This window comes from Macaca thibetana, chromosome 19 (genome assembly GCF_024542745.1).
Source record: "Macaca thibetana thibetana isolate TM-01 chromosome 19, ASM2454274v1, whole genome shotgun sequence".
NCBI lineage: Eukaryota > Metazoa > Chordata > Mammalia > Primates > Cercopithecidae > Macaca > Macaca thibetana.
This window is the reverse complement of record NC_065596.1, coordinates 44,328,311-44,351,794: the sequence shown is the minus strand read 5'-3', so window position 1 is coordinate 44,351,794 and position 23,484 is coordinate 44,328,311. Positions and strand designations below refer to the sequence as shown.

The window sequence follows — 23,484 nt, the reverse complement described above, 5'->3', positions numbered from 1 at the left end:
GTAACAGGAACATTGTCTCGAGGAATCCAAGACATTTGATTCTGAAATCTCCAATGTGAACCATACTTCCTGTCCTAGTATATAACCAACCAATTCTTTAGTTCAAGCTTTTCAAATTTATCCTAAGTCCCCTTCAAATAGCACAGAGAAGTGGAAGTCTATTGCTGGGAGTTAAAGCACCCACATCTTGACATAATTTTACTTTAAATTCTTCTTTCTTCTTTAAAAGTTCTGCTCATTTGCATTCTCCATGGAGAGAAAAAGCAAGTTATACTGACGCTCCAGAGGGAAACGCTCCTCTCAGATGGGGATCCTCGCCCAAGGCAGAAACCTGTGCACCCCGCGGGCTGGAACTCCCACGAATCCACTAGGCTCGGCTCCCTTTGGGGTCAGCCCCCATAGTATGGTGGGATCAACCCGAGAGGCTCAGAGCTCAAGGCTTCTGAGGCTTTTTCTGTTCAGGACTGTATTTCCCAGCGGCCACCGCGCCAGTTCACTTCCGGTCTCCGGGGTGACGACATAGTGCGGTGAGGTCTTCACGTCCGAGGACGAGATCCGTGGCTGCGGGAGGTCTCTGGTGACTGGGGCTGGAGCCTGACTGACCCGACAGTGCGGGTGGGCTAGAGGGAGGTACTCAGAGTAGGAACCCCGGGGCGCAGACGGGATCTGTCGGATCCCCAGGCGTGCGTGTGCGCGGGCATCAGAGGAGGGGGATTGTGAGATCATGAGTGACGGAGGGGACTGTGTGAGTGTGTGCGTGAGGCCCTATGCACAGGCCCGGGAAGGCGTGTGGACGCAGCGCACTTTGCTGGGGCTGTGTGAGCGTAACTATGCTGGTGCCCGCAAGCTCCTGCTGCTTCCTCCCTCTTTCCCCTTCACAGCTGCGGGGACTGCAGCAGAGCAATGGCCCCAGTAGGGAGGTCAGATATTGAGCCGAGAATGAAGCTTTACACAAGAAAGCGCAGAAGTGCCCCCGACTGTTCCCCAGGAGGGCAGCTACATGTTGAGAACCACAGCGTCCTCAGAGCTCTGTCCCCAGAAAGCAGCTCCAAACTGGTTGTACTGGTTGAACCGATTCCGCCTCCTTTTACTTCCTTCCTATTTCGTGTGAAGTGAGGGAAATTGTGGCCATGGAGGGAGGGTGCTTTCAAACTCAGTCTGCGCTCCAAGAAAAACCTGGAGTCTCACGCTTGCCGTACCCTTCCCCAGTCGTGTTATTATCCAAAAGAAGCACCTGGAGGAAGATGAGAGCATTATTTCTGCACATCTAAAAGTCAAGGGTGAGTTCGTGCTTTGTATTTGCTCAAGAAATGCGTTTTTGATTTTAGAATATTGAGATTCCCATAAATTTTCAGTGAATCTAGGGGGATATGCAAATTAATTCGTGCACCCTCCTTCACCTTTCCACTTAATATTCACAAAACCATTTGGCAAATCGTTCACACCTTCCTGTGCGCTCTCTTTTTCGAAGCTGGTATGGAAATACACCTCCAGTAGTTAATATTAAAACTCCATTTAGACCCATATTTGGGAAGGAGGAGATTAGTGTTTAGGTGGAATCCCACACCAGACGTCAGTTGGTCTTTACAGACCTCCTTTTCAAAACAGGGAAGAATGGAGATGGTTGGATGATTTCCATTAGTCTGTGAGGCATTCGGGAGTGGAAAACTGACCGCACAGAAATTGGTATCAACAAGAGCCAGGATTTTTCCAGGGAGTCCATGAGATGATATTTGTTATACTTGCCAGATCTCTCTGAGGTTTGGCAGCTTCCGTTGTGTTTTGGGCGTGTGTGTGTGTGTGTGTGTGTGTGTGTGTACTGTGAGAGGCAATACACTGTTGTGGTTAAGAATAGGGGAGTGGATCCAGAGTATTTGGGTTGGAATGTTGGTTCTATCATGAGAATGAATGAATATCGTAAAGCCCCTTAGAGCAGAGATAGGCATATAATAACGTTTAATATGTTTTAACTGTTGTTTTTGTGTAGTCATTTTAAGTCATTCCCTTGACTCTCTATAGAACAGGAACATTGGGAATATGTGATTCATTGCGATGGCTGCTTGTATATTAAGAAAATGAGTGAGGTGCTCAAATGATCTAGGACAGAAATTCTTTTTAAATCGACAGATATAATTGTATGTATTTATCATGTGCAACATGAAGTTTTATGGTATGTATACATTGTGGAATGACTAAATCTAGCTAATTAACAATGCATTACCTCACATAGTTATCATTTTTGTGGTAAGAACACTTAATATCGCCGGGCGCGGTGGCTCAAGCCTGTAATCCCAGCACTTTGGGAGGCCGAGACGGGCGGATCACGAGGTCAGGAGATCGAGACCATCCTGGCTAACACGGTGAAACCCCGTCTCTACTAAAAATACAAGAAAATTAGCCGGGCGAGGTGGCGGGCGCCTGTAGTCCCAGCTACTCGGGAGGCTGAGGCAGGAGAATGGAGTGAACCCGGGGGGGCGGAGCTTGCAGTGAGCCGAGATCACGCTACTGCACTCCAGCCTGGGGCACAGAGCAAGACTCCGTCTCAAAAAAAAAAAAAAAAAAAAAAAAAAAAAAACACTTAATATCCACTCTCCTAGCATTTTTCAAGGCTACAGAATATTGTTATTAATTGTAGATACCATGTTGTGTAATAGATCTCTTGAACTTATTTCTCTTACTGAAATTTTGTATCCTTTGACCAACATTTCCCCAGTCAACACTGCCCTCCTTCCTCCCTCACCCACATTATCCCAGATCTGTAAATACCATTCTACTCTCCACTTCTGTGATATCAACTTTTTTAGATTTGGCTGATGAGTGAGATCGTGTGTCTTTCTGTGCTTGGCTTACTTCACTTAATATGATGTTTTCCAGGCTCATCCATGTTTTTGCAAATGACAGAATTTCCTACTTTTTATGGCTAAATAGTATTCCCTTGTGTATATATACCTGCATATATATTACATTTTCTTTATCCATTCATTGATTGTTAGACACGTAGGTTGATGCCATATCTTGGCTATTGTGAATAGTGCTGTAATAAACATGGCTGTGCTGATATCTCTTTGACATACGGATTTCATTTCCTTTGGAGATATATTCCCAGTATTGGGATTACTGGATCATATGGTAGTTGTATTTTTAACTTTTTGAGTAACCTCCATGCTGTTTTACATAATGGCTGTGCCCATTTACATTCTTGCCCACAGTGTGCAAGAGTTCCCTTTTCTCTACATTCTTGCCAATACTTGTTAACATTTGTCTTTCTAGTAGCCACCCTAACAGGTATGAGGTAATATCTTATTGCAGGTTTAATTTTCATTTCCCTTATGATTAGTGATGTTGAGTATTTTTTCATATACTGTTGGCCATTTTTTATGTCTTCTTTTGGGATGTGCCTATTCGGGTCCTTTGCCCATCTTTTAATCAGGTTTTTTTTTTTGCTGTTGAGTTGTTTGACTTCCTCATATATTTTGGATCTTAATCTCTTATATATATGGTTGCAAATATTTTCTCTCATTCTACAAGATGTCTCTTCACTTTATTGATTGTTTCCTTTTCTGTGCAGAAGGTTGTTAGCTTGATATCATTTCATTTGTTCATTTTTGCTTTTGTTGCCTTTGCTTTTGAGGTCATATCCCAAAAAAAATCATTGCTCAGATCAGTTTCATAGAACTTTCCCCCTATGTTTTCTTCTATTTGTTTCATAGTTTAGGATCTTACATTTAGGTATTTTATCTGTTTAGAGTTGATTTTTGTATAATGGTTTGAGATAAGGGTCTAATTGCATTTTTCTGCATATGGATACCTATTTTTCACAGTAGTATTTTTTGAAGAGTCTTTTCCCCATTGTATGTTCTTGGCACCCTCCTCAAAACTCAGTTGGTTATAAATATATGGATTTATTCTGGGCCTCTCTATTCTGTTTCTTTGGTCTATGTGTCTTATTTTATGTCAGTACCCTGCTGTTTTGGTTACTATAGCTTTGTGGTATATATTGAAGTCAGATAGTTTGATACCTCCAACTTTGTTCCTTTTTGCTCAAGATTGCTTTAGCTATTTGGGTCTTTTGTGGTTCTATACAAATTTTTGCATTTTTTGTTTTTTCCTATTTCTCTAAGGAATATAGGACAGAAATTCTTAACCTGAGTTCTTGTGACTCCATTTATGGTCTCAGGGACCAAGAGCTCTTGAAATAAAATATTGAAGTATTATAGAAATTTATAAATATGGGTTTTAGAGGGAGAAATAGTGTATCATTTCATAAGATTATAAAAAAATTTATATGACCCATGAGGTTTGGATCCATTGATCTAGATAGAACATTGTTTCTCAGCTGGGGTGATGTTTAGAAACTTTTGATTGTCATGATGTTGGGGAGGGTGCTACTTAGATCTAATGGATGGAGGTCAGGAATGCTGCTGAACATTATATTATGCACAGGATAGCTCTCCCCACTCCCCCAACTAAGAATTATCTAGCACAATATGTCATTAGTGCCTAGGGTGAGAAACTGTGGTCTAGAATCAAAAGATTGTGATATCTGGAATGACATTGTAAATGATCTTGTATAAACTAAGTGTTCTGTAATACAGAAATCATTAAGTTAATCATATTAGACTTAAGTGATAGAGTGTTATGCAGGTAATAAAATGATGTCTATAAGGAATTATGAAAAGTATTTGATATATCATTAAGCAATATTCATGCTATGAGCAATAATACTCAAGAAAATGTTACATGAGACGGGGTACAGTGGCTCACACCTGTAATCCCAGCACTTTGGGAGGCTGAGACAGGCAGATCATTTGAGGTCAGGAGTTTGAGACCAGCCTTGCCAACATGGTGAAACCTTGTCTCTACTAAAAATACAAAAACTAGCCAGGGGTGGTGGCAGGTGCCTGTAATCCCAGCTACTCAGGAGGCTGAGGCAGGAGAATTGCTTGAACCTGGGAGGCAGAGGTTGCAGTGAGCTGAGATCAGGCCACAGCACTCCAGCCTGGGTGACAGAGCAAGACTTCACCCCTGCCCCCCCAAAAGAAATTGTTATATTGTATATGAATCCCATATACTAAGATAGGGTTTTTGTATAAGAATTCTGTAAGAATCATATCTAAAGGCATTCTATAAGAATTATATCTAAAATAATATTTTAATTGGTTATTTGGTGAAGAAGGAAACCAAGCATGGTGGTGTATATTCCACAAATTTTCTCACATAGTTTGCAAATGCCACTTATCTGCATTGTGTTCATTCGGAGAAGAATCTTGATAATGAGAATATCTAATTATATTGGTGAGATACAGCTAAAGGATATTAGAACTACCTGATGTTATTTTTTATAGTCACATTAACCTCTTGTTGAACCTCATGACAGGCTCAGGTTTTTTTTCCTGATAACTCTGTTTTTATTTTTTACTTCGAAAGTAGAAATAGACTATCATTAATGCATACAAGACATTGGTTGGGGACTTGCAGAAAATTCTTTCTAGAAATTGTTCCAATATACATAGAAAAACATAGACATCTTAGTGATGGTCAAGAATTGGAAAATAAAGGAAACAAACTCGTTAAGTAAAAACAACAGCTCATTAGATTATCCTGATTTTTTCCCCCCAAGTTCAAAGGGAGATATCTAAATAAAAAGTGTCTTTCATCTAATTTGGAGAAGTTTCCTCATAGGAAAGAAATGTGTATATACATTTACATATGTCCATATATAGAGATGCATACACACACACACGTGTGTGTGTGTGTGTGTGTGTGTGTGTGTGTATATATATATATATATGTGACTATAACTATAAATATTCCAAGTTAATGCCTGGATGTAGTTACAATTTTTTTTTTTCTGACATGAAGTCTCGCTCTGTTGCTAGGCTGGAGTGCAATGGTGTGATCTTGGCTCACTGCAACCTCTGCCTCCTGGGTTCAAGCGATTCTCGTGCCTCAGCCTCCCGAGTAGGTGGGATTACAGGCATGTGCCACCACACCCAGCTAATTTTTGTATTTTTAGTAGAGACGGGGTATCACCATGTTGGCTAGGATGGTCTCGATCTCCTGACCTCATGATCTGCCTGCCTTGGCCTCCCAAAGTGCTGGGATTACAGGTGTGAGCCACCGTGCCCGGCCACACCTTTTTGCTTCTTAAGCAAAAAGAAGAAAATTGGAGCTACACAGAGGAGAACTCTTAACATGCATATAATTTTCTAAATTTTTTTCTATTGATGTCTGTTAGTCTTTTTATTAATATTTCTATATACATATATTTTACAAATGTAATCATATTATCCTGTTTTGTAATCTAATTTTTCTGTTAATCATAGAGTACCATGTATTCTATTACGTGGATGTTCTGAACTGTATTAACCAACTGGCTTTTGCTGAACTCAGAATGCTGAACACTGCCCTTGCAATTCTGTCTGTATATCCTTTCCAGTTCTCATGCCTTGCCCCACTGCACCCAATCCTGATTTCACAAAGAGGTTCTGGATTGGATGATGCGATCCTTTCTCAGCTCTGAAAGGTGGGACTAGGGGAGGAGGATCTGCTTAGGGCAGGATCAGAGGTCCAGTCCTAGGCCAAGATAGGTATCCCAAGAACGGAGGACTGGCTGGAAGCCACAACTTCAAGGCAGAAATGCCTGTGCTCAGCATTCATGCTTCTGCCGCAGGTTGCCTTGGATGTAGGCGAGAGCTTGGTTTCATCCCAACTCCACCTATTCACTGCCAGTTTATTTGTGAGAGAGTGTGTGTGGGGACAAGGGGAGTGATGGGAGGTGGTGGAAGTGTGCACGTTAGCAGGAGTAGTTGAGAAATAGGAATGGAGAATAAAATAGTTATTTGCTTCAATGCTTTGAGAGCATTGAGACACAGCTTTAATTATGGCCTTTTCTTGTTGTTGTTTTCCAGGGGAGAAGCACGAGGAAGATTGACCAATTTTGTAATTCTAGAAACATGGTCCATGTAAGTTGATATTTCTCTCTTTTCCTTCAAATATGGTGATTTTCGGGTTAGGTGACTGTTATTATTTAACCTGAAGCTTCTTACCCAGGATCTATGATCTTACACCCCAGTTTGTCCCATTATAGTGAAGGTTGGTGACAAAAAAAAAAAAAAGTCAGTGCTCTTGCTATTTGTACCTCTGTTTCCTGCTGGCTTTGATGTTTTCTTTGAACAGGTTATTCAGTCTGTGCTCTGTGCTCAGACCTTGGTCAGGAAGAATATTGGAACAGTGGAGGAATCAGTCCCCACAGGGAAACAGGGTCTTATGCGTTTGATAAGTTACAGATGATTGACCACACTTGGGAACACTTTGAAACTTCACAGACTAGAGTTTTCCAGGTAGCTAAGGTAGAATTCCATAGTGAGTGGCCTCAGTCTGCAAGTGTGACAAGGTGTTCTGCTTTATGAGGCTTTTAGGAAAGTGATCAGTGAGGACAGTGGGCAGTAACAGGGAGAAGATAATTCAGGGCATGAATGATAGGTGATTACAGATTCTCTGGCCGGACATGGTGGCTCACGCGTGCAGTCCCAGCACTTTGGGAGGCCGAGGTGGGTGGTGGATCACTTGAGGTCAGGAGTTTGAGACCAGCCTGGCCAACATGGTGAAACCCCGTCTCTTCTAACAACAACAACAACAACAATATTAGCCTATTGTGGTGGTACGCACCTGTAATCCCAGCTGCATAGGAGGCTGAGGCAGGAGAATTGCTTGAACCCGGGAGGTGGAGGTTGCAGTGAGCCGCGATCGTGCCACTGCACTCCAGCCTGGGTAACAGAGTGAGACTTTGTCTCAGGAAAAAAAAAAAAAATTATCAGAATTGGGAAAATCCTTAGAGGCCCTGGCCATCCTCAATGTATAAATAGAAAAAAATGAATAAATCTAATATGTCAATTATATTGACTTTCATGCAGCTTTCAAAAATCATTTGTCATGACAAGAAAAAATACTTTTGCTATCATCTCATACCATAATGAGCTTGAGGATTAAGAACATTCTTCAATTTTATGCAACCCCCACCTTTTTTTGTTTGTTTGTTTTTCTGAGATAGGGTCTTGCTTTGTGGCCCAGGCTGGAGTGCAGTGGCATGATCACAGTTCACTGTAGCCTTGAACTCCTGGGCTCAAGCGATACTCCTACCTCAGTCTCCCAAGTAGCTGGGACTACAGGTACGTGATACCACACACAGTTACTTAAAGTTTAATTTTTGCAGAGACAGGATATCATTATGTTGCCCAGGCTAGTCTCAAACTCCTGGGTTCAAGCAATCCTCCCACCTCGACCTCCTGAGTAGCTGGGACTATAGGGATGAGCCACCATGCTCAGCCAGCAGCAGGATTCTTGAAGAATGTGCAGGCACTCTGTGAATTTCCATATTGCTTTTTTCTTACAGCACACTCCTTCACTTCCTCTCCTTTCGTCTTGAAACAATTTTCTTCAATTTCACCATAACACATGTGTTTGTGGTTTCAGGGATCAGTGACATTCAGGGATGTGGCCATTGACTTCTCTCAGGAGGAGTGGGAGTGCCTGCAGCCTGATCAGAGGACCTTGTACAGGGACGTGATGTTGGAGAACTACAGCCACCTGATCTCAGTGGGTAAGGTCATCTGCCCCAGTTATTTTTGTGTCTGTTCTCTGGAATATCAGCTTTCTTCACCGTGAATTTCAGGGCTATCTTTTAAGAGGTGGCTGAATTCCTTCTTGTTCCCAAAGGAATGGATTGAGATTTGTTGTGTTGAAAACAGGCACCTCCCTGAGCCCCTGTATCTTGCCTACTCCACAGTGGCCTCCATTACACTGGTCCTTTCTGTAATTGCCTCTCTCTCTCCATGACCATGGGGCTGAATTTGAAATCTTGTACGTTCATTGAAAGATGCTGTCTAAGAACCAGGTTTCATGTTATGTTTGATGTCAGAATTACTGTAGATTTTCTGTTTTTTGGTTTGTTTTTGTTTTTTTGGCCCACCTGTAAGGAGAAGAGTGTCTTGGATTTTTCTATCAAAGAAACCTCTATGATCACTGGGAGGTTGAGGCTGCAGTGAGCTGTACCCATCACTGCACTCCAGCCTGGGCAATAACTGAGACCTTGTCTGAAAAACAAAAACAGACAAACAAAAATGTCTGTTATTTACATACACTGATTGGGTTGACAGAAATTTATTTAACACTAAAGTGAATGCATTTCATTTCCTTCAATAAACATTGCGTTACTTGTTTTGTAGCTGAAAGTTTCAGGCTATGGAGTTTATGTATTTTCATTGAGTGAATATACTGAGTGAGCTGTATATGTCTAAGGATGCAAAATAAATGACAATAATAAACATAATCTTGACTTTGTGCTACTGTATATCACGCAATGTTAGAAGTATTTTACTTATATTAACTTATTTAGTCTTAGTATCAATCCTATAAAATAGGTGTTATATCATCCCCATTTTAGAGCTGGGAAAACTGAAGGACAGAGTTTAAATGACTTACCTGAGGTCATACTGCTAGTGAGTAGCAGAGACAGGATTTGAACACGGCAGTCTGGCTTGAAGTTTCCTGCTCTCAACCATTCAGTTATCCCTCTTTTTGAGGGATAAGATTCTGAGTTAGAAAAGAGTTCTCTTACTCAACTTCTCACTCTTATCTGAAGTCTCTTCTCAATATTGTTTTGACTTGTAATTTATTATAAGTTTAAGCAGGTCACAAAGATTTGAAAAAAAAAATTTGTATTAAAAAAATTTTACATGTGTCATTTCTTTTACGCAGGAAGTTCCATTTCTAAACCAGATGTGATTACGTTACTTGAGCAAGAGAAAGAGCCCTGGATGGTTGTAAGGAAAGAAACAAGCAGATGGTATCCAGGTAAATGAGGGTAAAGCAGGCAGGGGGAAGCCATCATTGTCCCGGACAGCCATGTGCTCAGAAAGGAGTCACACCCCTGAGATGTGGTTTGAAAAACTTTCTTCGATGACCTAAGTTGTGTTGGATAAAAATGCCCAAGACCTGGGAAGGAAGTAAAGATTATAGCAGAAGCCGTCGCCAAGGAACTTCATCATTTACTAACCACCTAATTTCTGTTCTCTTATTTCCTTCCCCTTTTAGTGGAGTAAGTTCCCTCTGTTTTTCCCAGTGTAAACTTTTTTTTTTTTTTTTTTTTTTTTTTTAAATGGAATCTTGCTCTGTTCTGCAGTGTGGAGTGCAGTGATGTGATCTTGACTCACTGCAACCTCTGCCTCTTGGGTTCAAGCAATTCTCATGCCTCAGCTTCCCAAGTAGCTGGGATAACAGGTGCCCACCACTGCACCTGGCTAATTTTTGTATTTTTAGTAGAGATGAGGTTTCACTGTGTTGGCCAGGTTGTTCCTGAACTCCTGACCTCAGGTGATCTGCCCACCTCAGCCTCCCAAATTCCTGGGATTACAGGTATGAGCCATTGTGCCCAGCCCATTTGCCAACTTTTTAATAGGATTTTTTTTTTTTTTGGCTGTTATTTGAGTCTTGTCAGAGAAATAGTTTGCAAATAACTTCTCTCATTTAATTTTGTCTATTCCCTCTGTTGATACTTTCGTTTGCTCTGCAGAAGCGTTTTAGTTTAATACAGTTCCATTGATCTGTTTTTGTTTTTGCTGCCTGTGCCTTTGCAGTGTTAACCAGAAAATTTTTGCCTAGGTCAATGTCCTGAAGCACTTCCTTTATGTTTTCTTTTAGTTGTTTTGTAGTTTTGAGTCTTACATTTAAGTCTTTAATTCATTTCCAGTTGATTTTTGTATATGGTGAGAAATAGGGGTCTGGTTTCATTCTATCGCATATGGATATCCAGTTGCTCCAGCACCATTTCTTTATTTATTTTTAATTATTATTTTCCAACTTTTATTTTAGGTCCAAGGGGTACATGTGTGGGTTTGTTATATGGGTAAATTGCACGTTGTGGTGGGTTTGGTGTACAGATTATTTCACCACCCAGATAATAAGCATAGTACCCAATAGGTAGTTTTTGGATCTTCATCCTCCCACCCTCTACTCTCAAGTAGGCCCTGATGTCTGTTGTTCTGTTTTTTTGTGTCCATGTGTACTCGGTGTTTAGCTCCCACTTATAAGTGAGAATATGTAGTCTTTGGTTTTCTGTTCCTTCATTAATTTGCTTAGGATAATGGCATCCAGTGCCATCCACATTGCTGCACATAATCTTGTTCTTTTTTATGGTTACGTAGTATTCCTTGGGCTATATGTACCACATTTTCTTTAGCCAGGTAACCATTCATGGACATTTAAGTTAATTCCATGTCTTTGCTATTATGAATGGTGCTACAATAAACATAGGCATTCATGTGCCATTAGGTTAGAACTATTTTCTTTTTTTGTTTCTTCCTTGTCTGGTTTTTGTTTCATGGTATGCCAGCTTCATAGAATGAGTTAAAGAGAATTTCCTCCTCTGAAATTTTTTGGAATAGTTTGAGGAGAATTGGTATTAGTTCTTTGAGAGTTTGGTAGATAGAATTCAGCAGGGAAGTCATCAGTCCTGGAGTTTTCTTTTTTGGGCGACATTTTATTACTGATTCAATCTCATTACTCATTATTGGCCTGTTCAGCTTTTCTGTTTTGATGATCTTTTCTGTTTCTGTGGTGTCAGTGGTAATATCTCCTTTTTTATTTCTGATTTTGCTTATTCTCTTTTCTTCTTGGTTAGTCAAGCTAGTGGTTTATTAATTATATTTATGTTTTTTAAAAAACAACTTTTCATTTCATTGATCTTTTGTATTATTTAGTCTGTATTTTATTTAGTTCTGCCCTGATTTCATTGGATTGTTTATTTGAAATCTTTCTACTTTTTCAATGTTGGTGTTTATTGCCATCAACTTCACTCTTAGCAGTGCTTTTGCTGTATCCCATAGGTTTTGCTATGTTGAATTCTGATTTTCATTTGTTTCAAGAAATTTTTTGATTTCCTCCTTAATTTCTTTCTTGACCCAGTGGTTATGTATGAGCAGGTTGTTTAATTTCCATGTGTTGTACAGTTTCCAAAGTTCGTCTTGTTACTGATTTCTTGTTCTATTCCATGTCTGAGAAAAGACTTGATATAATTTTGGTTTTGAAGAATTTGTTAAGAATTGCATCCTAACATATGGTCTGTCCTAGAGAATGTTCTGTGTGCTAATGAGAGTATGTGTATTCTGTAGCTATTTGATGAAATGTTCAGTAAATGTCTGGTAGGCCTGTTTTGTCTAATGTGAAGTTTAAATCCAATGTTTCTTTGTTAATTTTCTATCTAGATGATCTGTCTAATTCAGAGTGGGGTGTTGAAGTCCCCAGTGATTATTGCCCTGGAGTATATCTCTCTCCCTTTTGATCTAATAATATTCACCTTATATATCTGGGTGTTCTGGTGTTGGGATTATAGTATGTTTAGAATTATTATATCCTCTTGCTGAATTGATCCCTTTATCATTATACCATGACCTTCTTTGTCTCTTTTTGCTGCTTTTGACTTAAAATCTTTTTTGTCTGATATAAATATAGCTATTCCTGCTCACTTTGGTTTCCATTTGCATAGAATATCTTTTACTATTCCTTTACTTTCAATCCATATGTTTCTTTACCAGTGAGATGAGTCTCTTGTTGGCAGCATATAACTGGGTCACTTTTTTTTTTAATCCATTCAGCCAGTCTATATCTTTTAGATGAAAAGTTTAATCAATTTACATTCAATGTGATTACTGATATGTGAGGGCTTATTCTTGTCATTTTATTAATTGATTTCTAGTTGATTTGTATATCCTTTGTTCCTTTCTTTCTCTTTTATTTTTTATCATTGTGGTTTGGTTGTTTTCTATAGGGATAACATTTGAGTTCTTTCTCCTTATTTGTGTATTTGCTGTGTCAGTGGGTTTTATAATTTTGTATGTTTTCACAATGGTAGATATTCTTTCACTTCTAAGTGTAGGACTCTTAAGCATATCTTGTAGAGCTGGTCTACCCTCAGCTTTTGTCTGGGAAAGATTATTTCTTCTTCATTTATGTTGGATAATTTGCTGAGGATAGTATCCTTGATTGGCAAGTTTTTTCTTTCAACACTTTGAATATATCATTTCATTCTCTCTCATTTCTTTCTGTTGAGAAATCTGCTATTTGGCTGATGAGAGTTCCCTTGTAAGTAACTAGATGCTTTTCTCTTGCTGTTTTTAGTATTCTCTCTTTGTCTTTGACTTTTGTATTTTGACCATAATGTGCCATGGAGAAGCCTTTTTTGTGTTGTTATCTATTTGGGTATCTCTGAGCTTCCTATATCTGGATGTCTACATCTCTTGCTAGAGTTGGAAAGTTTCCAGCTATTATTTCATTAAATAGATTTTCTTTCCTTTATTTTTTCTCTTCATCTCTGGGACCTCAAAATTTCAAATATTTGGTTGTTTTATGATGTCCCATATAGGGTCTTTGTTTATTCTTCTTTTTTTCTTTTTCTGTTTTTGTCTGACTGGGTTATTTCAAAAGAATTGGCTTTATGTTCTGAGATTCTTCTACTTGATCTAGTCTGTTGTTGAAGATTTTGAATGTATTTTATATTTTATTCAATGAATTATTCAGTTTCAGAATTTCTGTTTGGTTCTTTTTTATAATGAAATTGGTAAATTTCTTCTTCTTATCCTGAGGGTTTTTTTTTGTTTTTTTTTTTCTGATTTCTTTGTATTGTTCTTCCAAATTCTCTTGTATCTCGCTTAGCTTCTTTAATATAATTATTTTTGAATTATTTCGCTAGGATATAACATTTCCCCCCATTGGAATGTTTCTGGAGAATTATTATGTTCCTGTGGAGATGTCATGTTTCCTTCTTTTTTTTTTGTTACTTCCTGTGTTTATTCTCATTTTTTTGAATTTGCTTTTGTAGGGGAGGCTTTTTTCCTAAAGATGTATCTATGGTTAATAGGGTTGGATAGGGCATTTTCGCTTTGATTCTGGGTGTGTGCAGTAGTGTTGTTATGTAGTGTTATGATTTTTTTTTTGACTGTAAACAGTGTCATTGGTGTGTGTGATTTCTTCATTGGTTTTGGTTGTGATGGTTAGTGGAGGGTATGGTGAAGTTTTATTGGGGATGAGAAGTGATACAGTTTAGGTATTTTCCCCTCTAAATCTCAAGTTGAACTGTAATCCCTAGTGTTGGAGATGGGGCCTGGTGGGAGGTAATTGGATCATGGGAGTTGATTTCTCATGAATGGCTTAGCACCACCCCCTTGGTGCTGTCCTCACAATAGTGAGTGAGTTCTTGCAGGACCTGGTTGTTAAAAGTATATGGCACTTCTCCTTGTTCTCTCTCTTGCTCCTTCTCTTGCTGTGCGACATTCTTTGTCCTGTGTTGCCTTCTTTGATGAGTAAAAGCCCGCTAAGGCCTCCCCAGAAGCTGAGCAGATGCCAGCGCCATGCTTGTACAACCTGCAGAACCATGAGCCAGTTAATACTCATTTTTTTGTAAATTACCCAGTCTCAGGTATTCCTTTAATGCAAGAATGGCCTAGCACTAGGACACTAGGTAGGCAAGTCCTTGGACTCTGGTGGTGGCAGTAGCAGTCCAGACATGCCTGTTTTGGGGCCCCAGGGTAGTCTGTGCTGGTACTAGTATCGGTGTGTCTAGGCACATTGATTCTTTGGCCTCCTTGTGGTTTGGATGATAATGGTATGCTGGGTGGGTGGATGGGTTCTTGGACTCTTGGGTAGCAAGTGTGGCATGGGTGGTGGCAGTAGTAGTGAACAGGACAAACTTCTGGCTCCCAAGCAGTAAGTGCTTGGTGTTGGAGGTGACTGTGATGGGCTGGGTGAGCCAGTCCACAGAACATCCAGTTGTGAGTACAGGTGGGTGCCAGTTGTGGAGGTAGCAGCAGGTTATATGGGTCTGACCTCAGGCCTCTGTGACGAGTGCTTAGGTAGCAAAGGTGGTAGATGGATCAGGGTGATCCCCAGGTTCCCAGATGGTATGCTTGGGGACTTGGGCACAGAGCTGGGTCTGGTGGACCTGACCTTAGGCCCCCCAGTTTTATGTGCTGGTTCTTATGGTAAATAGGGGTGGAGTGATCCCCAGGCCCCTGGCAGAATGCTGCTGTTGATTTTCTTTTCTAATGTGAGTTGAAATTTTCTTGTATATGCCAGTATATTTGGATTGTATCCTGGACATTCTAATTACTGACTATGAAGCTATGGGTCTCATGGTCTTAAGTCCTATAGAACATATCAATAGGTAGTCGACCTAGTTAGGATCAACAGATAGTCGACCTAGTTAGGATCAACATTCGGTGGTTCATTTTCCTATTTTTACATGTACATAACCAGGCTGGCTCAGATGTGCATTTGCTTCCACTGGAAATGGAAGTGATACGAGAAAGGTTCTATCTACCAACTTTGTTGGTTTTAGCTAATAAAACCAATAAAGGTTTTATTGGTTTGAATTGATGGTTTCAGTTGATGAAAGGACTTTGCATGTATGTTATAGGAAAATAAAATAGGTTTGCTTTCTTCATTTCTTTCAGATTTGGAGTCAAAATATGGACCTGAGAAAGTATCTCCAGAAAATGACATCTCTGAAGTAAATTTACCCAAACAGGTTATAAAGCACATAAGTACAACTCTTGGCCTTGAGGCCTTTTATTTTAGAAACTACTCAGAATATGGAAGATTTGAGGGACTACAGGGGTATCAAGAAGGACATATCAATCAAAAGATGATCAGCTGTGAAAAACTGCCTACTTATACTTCTCATGCTTCTCTTATTTGCAATACACATAAACCGTATGAATGTAAGGAATGTGGGAAATACTTTAGTCGTAGTGCAAATCTTCTTCAGCATCAGAGTATTCATACTGGAGAGAAACCCTTTGAATGTAAGGAGTGTGGGAAAGCCTTTCGACTTCACATACAGTTTACTCGACATCAGAAATTTCATACTGGTGAGAAACCTTTTGAATGTAACGAATGTGGAAAGGCCTTTAGTCTTCTTACCCTGCTTAATCGCCATAAGAACATTCACACAGGTGAGAAACTGTTTGAATGTAAGGAATGTGGGAAGTCCTTTAATCGTAGTTCAAACCTTGTTCAACATCAGAGTATTCATGCTGGTGTAAAACCATATGAATGTAAGGAGTGTGGGAAAGGCTTCAATCGTGGTGCACACCTTATTCAGCATCAGAAAATTCATTCCAATGAGAAACCCTTTGTATGTAAGGAATGTGGGATGGCCTTTCGATATCATTACCAACTTATTGAACATTGCCAAATTCATACTGGTGAGAAACCCTTTGAATGTAAAGAATGTGGAAAGGCGTTTACTCTTCTGACAAAGCTTGTTCGACATCAGAAGATTCATACTGGTGAGAAACCCTTTGAATGCAGAGAATGTGGGAAGGCCTTTAGTCTTCTCAACCAGCTTAATCGCCATAAGAACATTCACACAGGTGAAAAACCATTTGAATGTAAGGAATGTGGGAAGTCCTTTAATCGTAGCTCAAACCTTGCTCAACATCAGAGTATTCATGCTGGTGTAAAACCATATCAATGTAAGGAGTGTGGGAAAGGCTTTAATCGTGGTGCACATCTTATTCAGCATCAAAAAATTCATTCCAATGAGAAACCTTTTGTATGTAGGGAATGTGAGATGGCCTTTAGATATCATTGCCAACTTATTGAACATTCTCGAATTCATACTGGTGACAAGCCATTTGAATGTAAAGACTGTGGGAAGGCCTTCAATCGTGGCTCGAGCCTTGTTCAACATCAGAGTATTCACACTGGTGAGAAGCCCTATGAATGTAAGGAATGTGGGAAGGCTTTTAGACTTTACCTACAACTTTCTCAACATCAGAAAACTCATACAGGTGAGAAACCCTTTGAATGTAAGGAATGTGGGAAATTCTTCCGTCGTGGTTCAAATCTTAATCAACATCGAAGTATTCATACTGGAAAGAAACCCTTTGAATGTAAGGAATGTGGGAAAGCCTTTCGACTTCATATGCACCTTATTCGACATCAGAAATTGCATACTAGTGAGAAACCCTTTGAATGTAAGGAGTGTGGGAAAGCCTTTCGACTTCATATGCAACTTATTCGACACCAGAAATTGCATACTGGTGAGAAACCCTTTGAATGTAAGGCGTGTGGAAAGATTTTTAGTCTTCCCACCCAGCTTAATCGCCATAAGAATGTTCACACAGGTGAGAAGCCATCTTGAATGTAAGGAATGTGGAAAATCCTTTAATCGTGTCTCAAACAATGTTCAACATCAGAGTATTCATGCTGGTGTAAAACCATGTGAATGTAAGGAGTGTGGGAAAGGCTTCAATTGTGGTTCAAACCTTACTCAGCATCAGAAAATTCATTCCAGTGAGGAACTCTTTGTATGTAAGGAGTGGAGGAAGACCTTTAGATATCATTACCAACTTACTGAACATTACCAAATTCACACTGGTAAAAAAAACCCTTTGAATGTAAAGAATGTGGAAAGGCCTTTAGTTTTCTGACACAGCTTGCTGGACTTCAGATCATTTATACTGGCGAGAAGCCATTTGAATTTGAGGAATGTGGGAAGGCCTTCAATAGTGGCTCAAACCTTATTCAACATCAGAGTATTCATACGGGTGAGAAACTCTATGAATGTAAGGAGTGTGGGAAAACCTAGATTTCGTTTGGTCCTGACTGCACATCAAAGAATTCACACTGGTATGAAGCCCTGTGAATGTACAGAATGTGGGAAGACCTTTAGTTGTAGCTCAAACATTGTTCAACATGTTAGAATTCATACTGGTGAGAAACCCTAGAATGTAAGGAATGTGGGAAAGCATTTACTGTGGATTATCAGCTTTCTTAACATCAGAAAATTCATAATAGTTAGAAATTTTATGACTATAAGGAGTGTGGACAAGCCTTCACTGTGTATGAAAAATTTACTCAACACCGGAGAGCTCATATTGATGAGAAATCTTGTGAACATAAAAGAATGTGTGAAGAACTTTCATCATGGCCTGGGATTTGCTCAACGTCAGAGTATTCATACTTCCGAGAAATCTTTGGGTGTAAGGAATGTGGGGCGTTTTATAGCCACACTAAATACCTTAGTGTTTGGAGAAGATAATTCTTGTGAGAAAGTCTTTGAATGAGGAATATAGGGTAGTTGTTATGTTCACAATATACTCCCTATGAAATACTTTACCAGATACAGGCATACCTCACTGAATTGTGCATTGCAGTTATTGTGTTTTATACAAATTGAAGGTTTGTGGCAACCCTGTGGTAAGCAAGATGATCAGGTCCATTTTCCAAATATCATGTGTGCATTTCATGTCTTTATGTCACATTTTGGTAATTCTCAGAATATTTCAAACTTTTTCATTGTTATGTATCTATCGTGGTGATCAATAACCAGTGATTTTTGATGTTACTATTGTAATTGCTTTGGGATACCACAAATCCTGCCCATAAAAGATGGTAAACCTAGTTGATACTTGTGGGTTTGGAAGGAATTGTCAAATATACAACCATATACCCCCACCTAGATTCAAAATTATTGACAAATTTGCACGTTTATTTTTTGTATATTTGTTGTACCATTGAGAATAAGTTTTAGACATCATGACACTTTACCCTTTATTTAATCAACATGTGTATCACCCAAACATAAAGACAAAATCATATAGCTGTTGTACCATAATTACCCTTAAGGAAACTATTCATAATTCTGTAATATTCCATTTTCAGATTTCTTCATTGGCTTCCAAACCATCTTTTACAGCTATTCATATTCAAAGGAGAATCCATTGCAGAATCTGCATTGCATTTGGTTATCTCTCTTTAGTATATTGTAGCCTGGAAATTGTATGAATGTAGGCTCTCAAAAGCTACAGAGGCTTAAGCCTTAGCTTATAAGTCTGGGCCTTCATGTTTTTTATTTCCCCAGGTGATTGTGATACTAACCAGAGTTAGAGAGCCACTGACCTAGAACATTTCTCCTCATTCTTTTTTTTTTTCGCACTTGCAAGATTTAATAGAGTGGAAACAGAGCTCCCATACAAAGGCCGGGGGGGCACCCAAAGAGGGTAGCCATTGCTGGCTCGAATGCCTGGGTTTATATCCCGATCATTGTCTCTCCCGCTGTGCTCTCAGGCAATAGATGATTGGCTATTTCTTTATCTCCTGTTTTTGCCTAATTAGCATTTTAGTGAACTCTCTTTCCTACCTGATTGGTCAGGTGTGAGCTAAGTTGCAAGCCCCATGTTTAAAGGTGAATGCGGTCACCTTCCCAGCTAGGCTTAGGGATTCTTCGTTGGCCTAGGAAATCCGGCTAGTCCTGTCTCTCAGTAACCCCCTCAACAGGAAAACCCAAGTGCTATTGGGGAGGTTGACTGATGACTGATCCAACTGCTTCCTGCTGAATTGGGACATAGTAGAGGTTGTGCAGTTGAGATTTCCTCGGGAGGGGTGCCTTCGATGTCCGGAGCATGGGCTAGCAGGCCAGTCCAGGGGTCCGCGGTAGATTTTAGTCATGGACTGCATCTGGGGCTCCATTTGAAGAACAATTTGTAGCTTTACAGCTTCGATTCTGGAGGAGACAAACTTAACAAGTAGGTTAAAGATACAGGGATTGAAATGTATGGTCTGTGGTGCAGGGGGTTATTTCTTTGGCACACTTCACAGACCCTGACTATCTGCTTGATAGTTTTGAAAAGGCCTGATCCATCTCCTCATTCTTAAAAAATGAGATTGAAGCCGGGCACGGTGGCTCAAGCCTGTAATCCCAGCGCTTTGGGAGGCTGAGACGGGCGGATCACGAGGTCAGGAGATTGAGACCATCCTGGCCTACACGGTGAAACCCCGTCTCTACTAAAAAATACATAAAAAAAAAAAACTAGCCGGGCGAGGTGGCGGGCGCCTGTAGTCCCAGCTACTCGGGAGGCTGAGGCAGGAGAATGGCGTGAACATGGGAGGCAGAGCTTGCAGTGAGCAGAGACTGCACCACTGCACTCCAGCCTGGGTGACAGAGCAAGACTCCGTCTAAAAAAAAAAAAAAAAAGAATTGTCATAAAAGGCAGATCCCTGGAGGCCTTCCAGTGAAACTCTATCATCATGCAATCTTGGGATTTCTAAGTTGGAAGTCAGAGTCCCTTTGCAAACATAATAAAACACTTTAAAATATTTGCTAAAGTTACAAACCAAGTATGTAAAAATTTAAAAATCACCTACTACTTTTAAAAGCAGAGAAGGCATCCATAGAATATTTCCTTGCTTACAAGCCCAGTGAACATACTGAATTCACTTACAAAAAGAATTTTCTCAATTTTAGCTGCTTTTCAAAAAAATTCTTATTCCTTTTATTTGTAATTCTTTGACATTGTTGCTGCTTCAGGGTTTTGGTAGTTGGACAGTTTGGTCTTTATTATGCTATTAACATTTTTACCTGTCCTGAAACAAGGAAATGCAATCAAAGAAACAGAAGATTGCTGGACCTTGAACCACATTATGATATCAGATGACCCAGAGTCATGGTTACTAAGTTGTTTAAATTTTTAGTAAAAAAGATGTATTAGAAAGTGATAGGTCAATTAAATAATGGTTTTTTTTTTTTGGATACATTTAATTATATAATCTCCTTAAGTTGTGCTTAGTCAGCGGTATTTAATCTGTTGTCTATTATATATCTAACTTGTCAGTTATGTTTATTATATATGTATTGCTTATTAATATCATTGGAGTAACTCATTTTTAAAACAATATATTTCATCTCCTAGGAGAAGAGGATCGAGTATATGTTTTTATTCTTTTTTATTAGGACATTGGGGTATTTTATTATTGTGAAATGTATTGAATATTTCATTTCTTTGGTTTGTGAGTCTGACCTTCACTCCATAGCACTGATTTTTATTTGGACCTCCTTTTACCTGATACATAGGAGTTATGAGTAGCCGTTAGTATGGATACATTTTTCCCATTTCTAGTATACTGTCTTTTCCGAAAGTGTCTGGCTTACTAAAACTTCTCTGTATTTGTTCCATCCTGCGTTTACAGCTGAATACAAATAGGTAACTATATCTTCTAAACAAGCATCAAGTTGGTGGAAAAAAGGCATATAAATAGCTCTTTCTCACCTACTATCAACAGTAAATTAAACATTCTTAACTGCAGCTTCCTTTTGTAAAATTTATAACCATTTATCTTTTGAGTATGACATACTAGATATATGATAATTGTATATTTTGTGTATTAGTATGAACATGATTTTTAACAGACTTCTTCCAATGAACTATTATACAGATGGTCCCCAACTTAATTGCCAACTAACAATTTCTCAGCTTTATGATGGTACAAAAGTGGTATGTTGCTATAGTTTGGATATTTGTCCCGTCCAAATCTCATGTTGAAGTTTGATCTCAGAGTTGGAGATGGGGCCCTAATGGGAGGTGTTTGGGTCACGGGGGAAGATCCCTCATGAATAAATTAATGTCCTCTCTGGACTGAGGGGTGAATGAGTTATCACTCTGTTAGTTCCTGTGAGAGCTGGTTGTTCAAAAGAGCCTGGGACCTCCTCCCTCACCCTCTTGCTTTCTCTTTTGCCATGTGATGTCTGCATACACTGGTCCCCGTTGATCTTCTGCCATTAGTGGAAGCAGCCTGAGACCCTTACCAGAAGCAGATGCTGCACCATGATTCTTGTACATTCTGCAGAGCAGTGAGCCACATAAACCTCTTTATTAATCACCCAGCCTCAGATATTCTTTTATAGCAACATAAAATGAACTAAGACATACTCAGTCAGAATATGCTCTTCAGATTAAGATGGGGCTATGTCTAGATAAACCCATTGTTAAATTGAAAATATTGTAGGTCATAAATACACATTTGGCATATGATGTTTTCAATTTATGATGGGTTTATTTGGATATAACCCCATCATAAGTTGAGAAGCATCTGTAGTAATTATGATAATTTGATGCTCAAATTGACAAAATGTAGCCAGTAGGAGTCCAGTTACATTTGTTTTTTTGACTTCTTTTTTTCTTTTCACTTTTTAAACGAGTGTTGTTTTCAGGTCCTAAGAAGATGTTTTAGACTGATCCTTCTTTGTTGGTCCATGTCCCCCATGCCTCTTGACCTGAGTCATGGAATCAACTCATGATTCAGTACCCTCGTAGGGCATCCTGGTTCTATTTAGAGGAAAAGAGCCTTAGAGACCAAACAATCTGGCTGTTGTGGGTGCACATGGCAGTTACAGGTATGGAAAAAAGATGTTGCTTTCGTTAGAATTCTTATAATGATTTCAGAGTAGAAAATGTCATCATAAGTTCAGAACTTCACTCTGATTTTTCTCAGCTTACATTTCTATGATCTGCTCTTGTTTGCATTTGGTATTTTATTGAATTATAAGGTTTTATGTATGGTGATAGCTGAGAAGTTTATCTCCTGCTAGGGCCTGTCTGAAATGCTTGCCCATTTTTAGAGATATTGGTTTGATTCAAATTTGTCATGGTGTTTCTGAGCAGTGTTATGAAGAACATTCAACAATGGATGATTGATTGATTGATAGATAGATAGATAGATAGATAGATAGATAGATAGATAGATAGATTTATATTTGAGATGGAGTTTCACTCTTCCTGCCCAGGCTGGAGTGCAATGGTATGGTCGTGGCTCACTGCAACCTCTGCCTCGCGGGTTCAAGTGATTCTCCTGCCTTTGCCTCCCAAGTAGCTGGGATTACAGGTGCTTGTCACCACGCCCAGCTAATTTTTGTATTTTTAGTAGAGATGGCTTTCACCATGTTGACCAGGCAGGTCACGAAGTCCTAACCTCAGGTGATCTGCCCCCCTCAGCCCCCAAAGTGCTGGGATTACAGGTGTGAGCCACCTTGCCCAGCTGACAACAGATAATATTTTGGATGTTTGTAGAATCCCCAGAAAAAAAAAACTGGACAGATTTCTGTCATCTTTTTACAGGGTATTATGATAATCCAGTTTGCAGTATGGGTGATGAGAGACCTGTGTGTTATAATTTCTAGGATACTATTCCATTTCTATGAGTCTTCTGCACAAGTGTGGTCTGTAGGGTTTCAATGTGGTTATTTGTAATTGTTGAAAGTGAAACTTTCCCCATGGATTCCCCAGTGGGTCAGAGTCTGTTGTTATAGATTAGAGTCCAGGATTATAGAACCAGTAATTTTTATTAACAGTTGGCTATGACTATTTAGAATAAGGACTGCATTTATTTTTCCAAGGTGTTTCATGTGACATAACTTATGGCAAGTAGGATGTAAGTGAATATTTTGGCAGTTCTGGAAACCTCTCTTAAAACACAGCTGGCTTAATATATTAATATTTGAGAAATCTGGGTGAAGGATATCCAGAAATTCTTTATGATTTTTCCCAGTCGTGTGTAAGTCTGAGAGTTCATACTATTCTGATGCCAGCACTGGAAAAATTGATGATCAGTTTGGAGCAAAGCCACAATATCAGGCTTACATCCATATTA

The 23,484-nt window shown here is 39.4% G+C and overlaps 1 protein-coding gene across 2 annotated transcripts; it reads left to right on the top strand.

The window, feature by feature from the left end:
- The first annotated feature begins 489 nt into the window (after positions 1-489).
- On the top strand, positions 490-21,717 carry ZNF780A (zinc finger protein 780A). 2 transcript variants are annotated; one of them, XM_050768926.1, is made up of 6 exons: positions 490-527; positions 1,210-1,280; positions 6,912-6,965; positions 8,476-8,602; positions 9,760-9,855; positions 15,507-21,717. In XM_050768926.1, the coding sequence occupies exons 3-6, from the start codon at positions 6,957-6,959 to the stop codon at positions 17,198-17,200; spliced, it is 1,926 nt and encodes a 641-aa protein (XP_050624883.1). In that variant the 5' UTR covers positions 490-527; positions 1,210-1,280; positions 6,912-6,956; the 3' UTR covers positions 17,201-21,717. The 2 variants fall into 2 exon arrangements, with proteins under 2 accessions (XP_050624883.1, XP_050624882.1); XM_050768925.1 differs by lacking the exons at positions 490-527; positions 1,210-1,280 and adding an exon at positions 4,986-5,961.
- Positions 21,718-23,484: the final 1,767 nt, after the last annotated feature.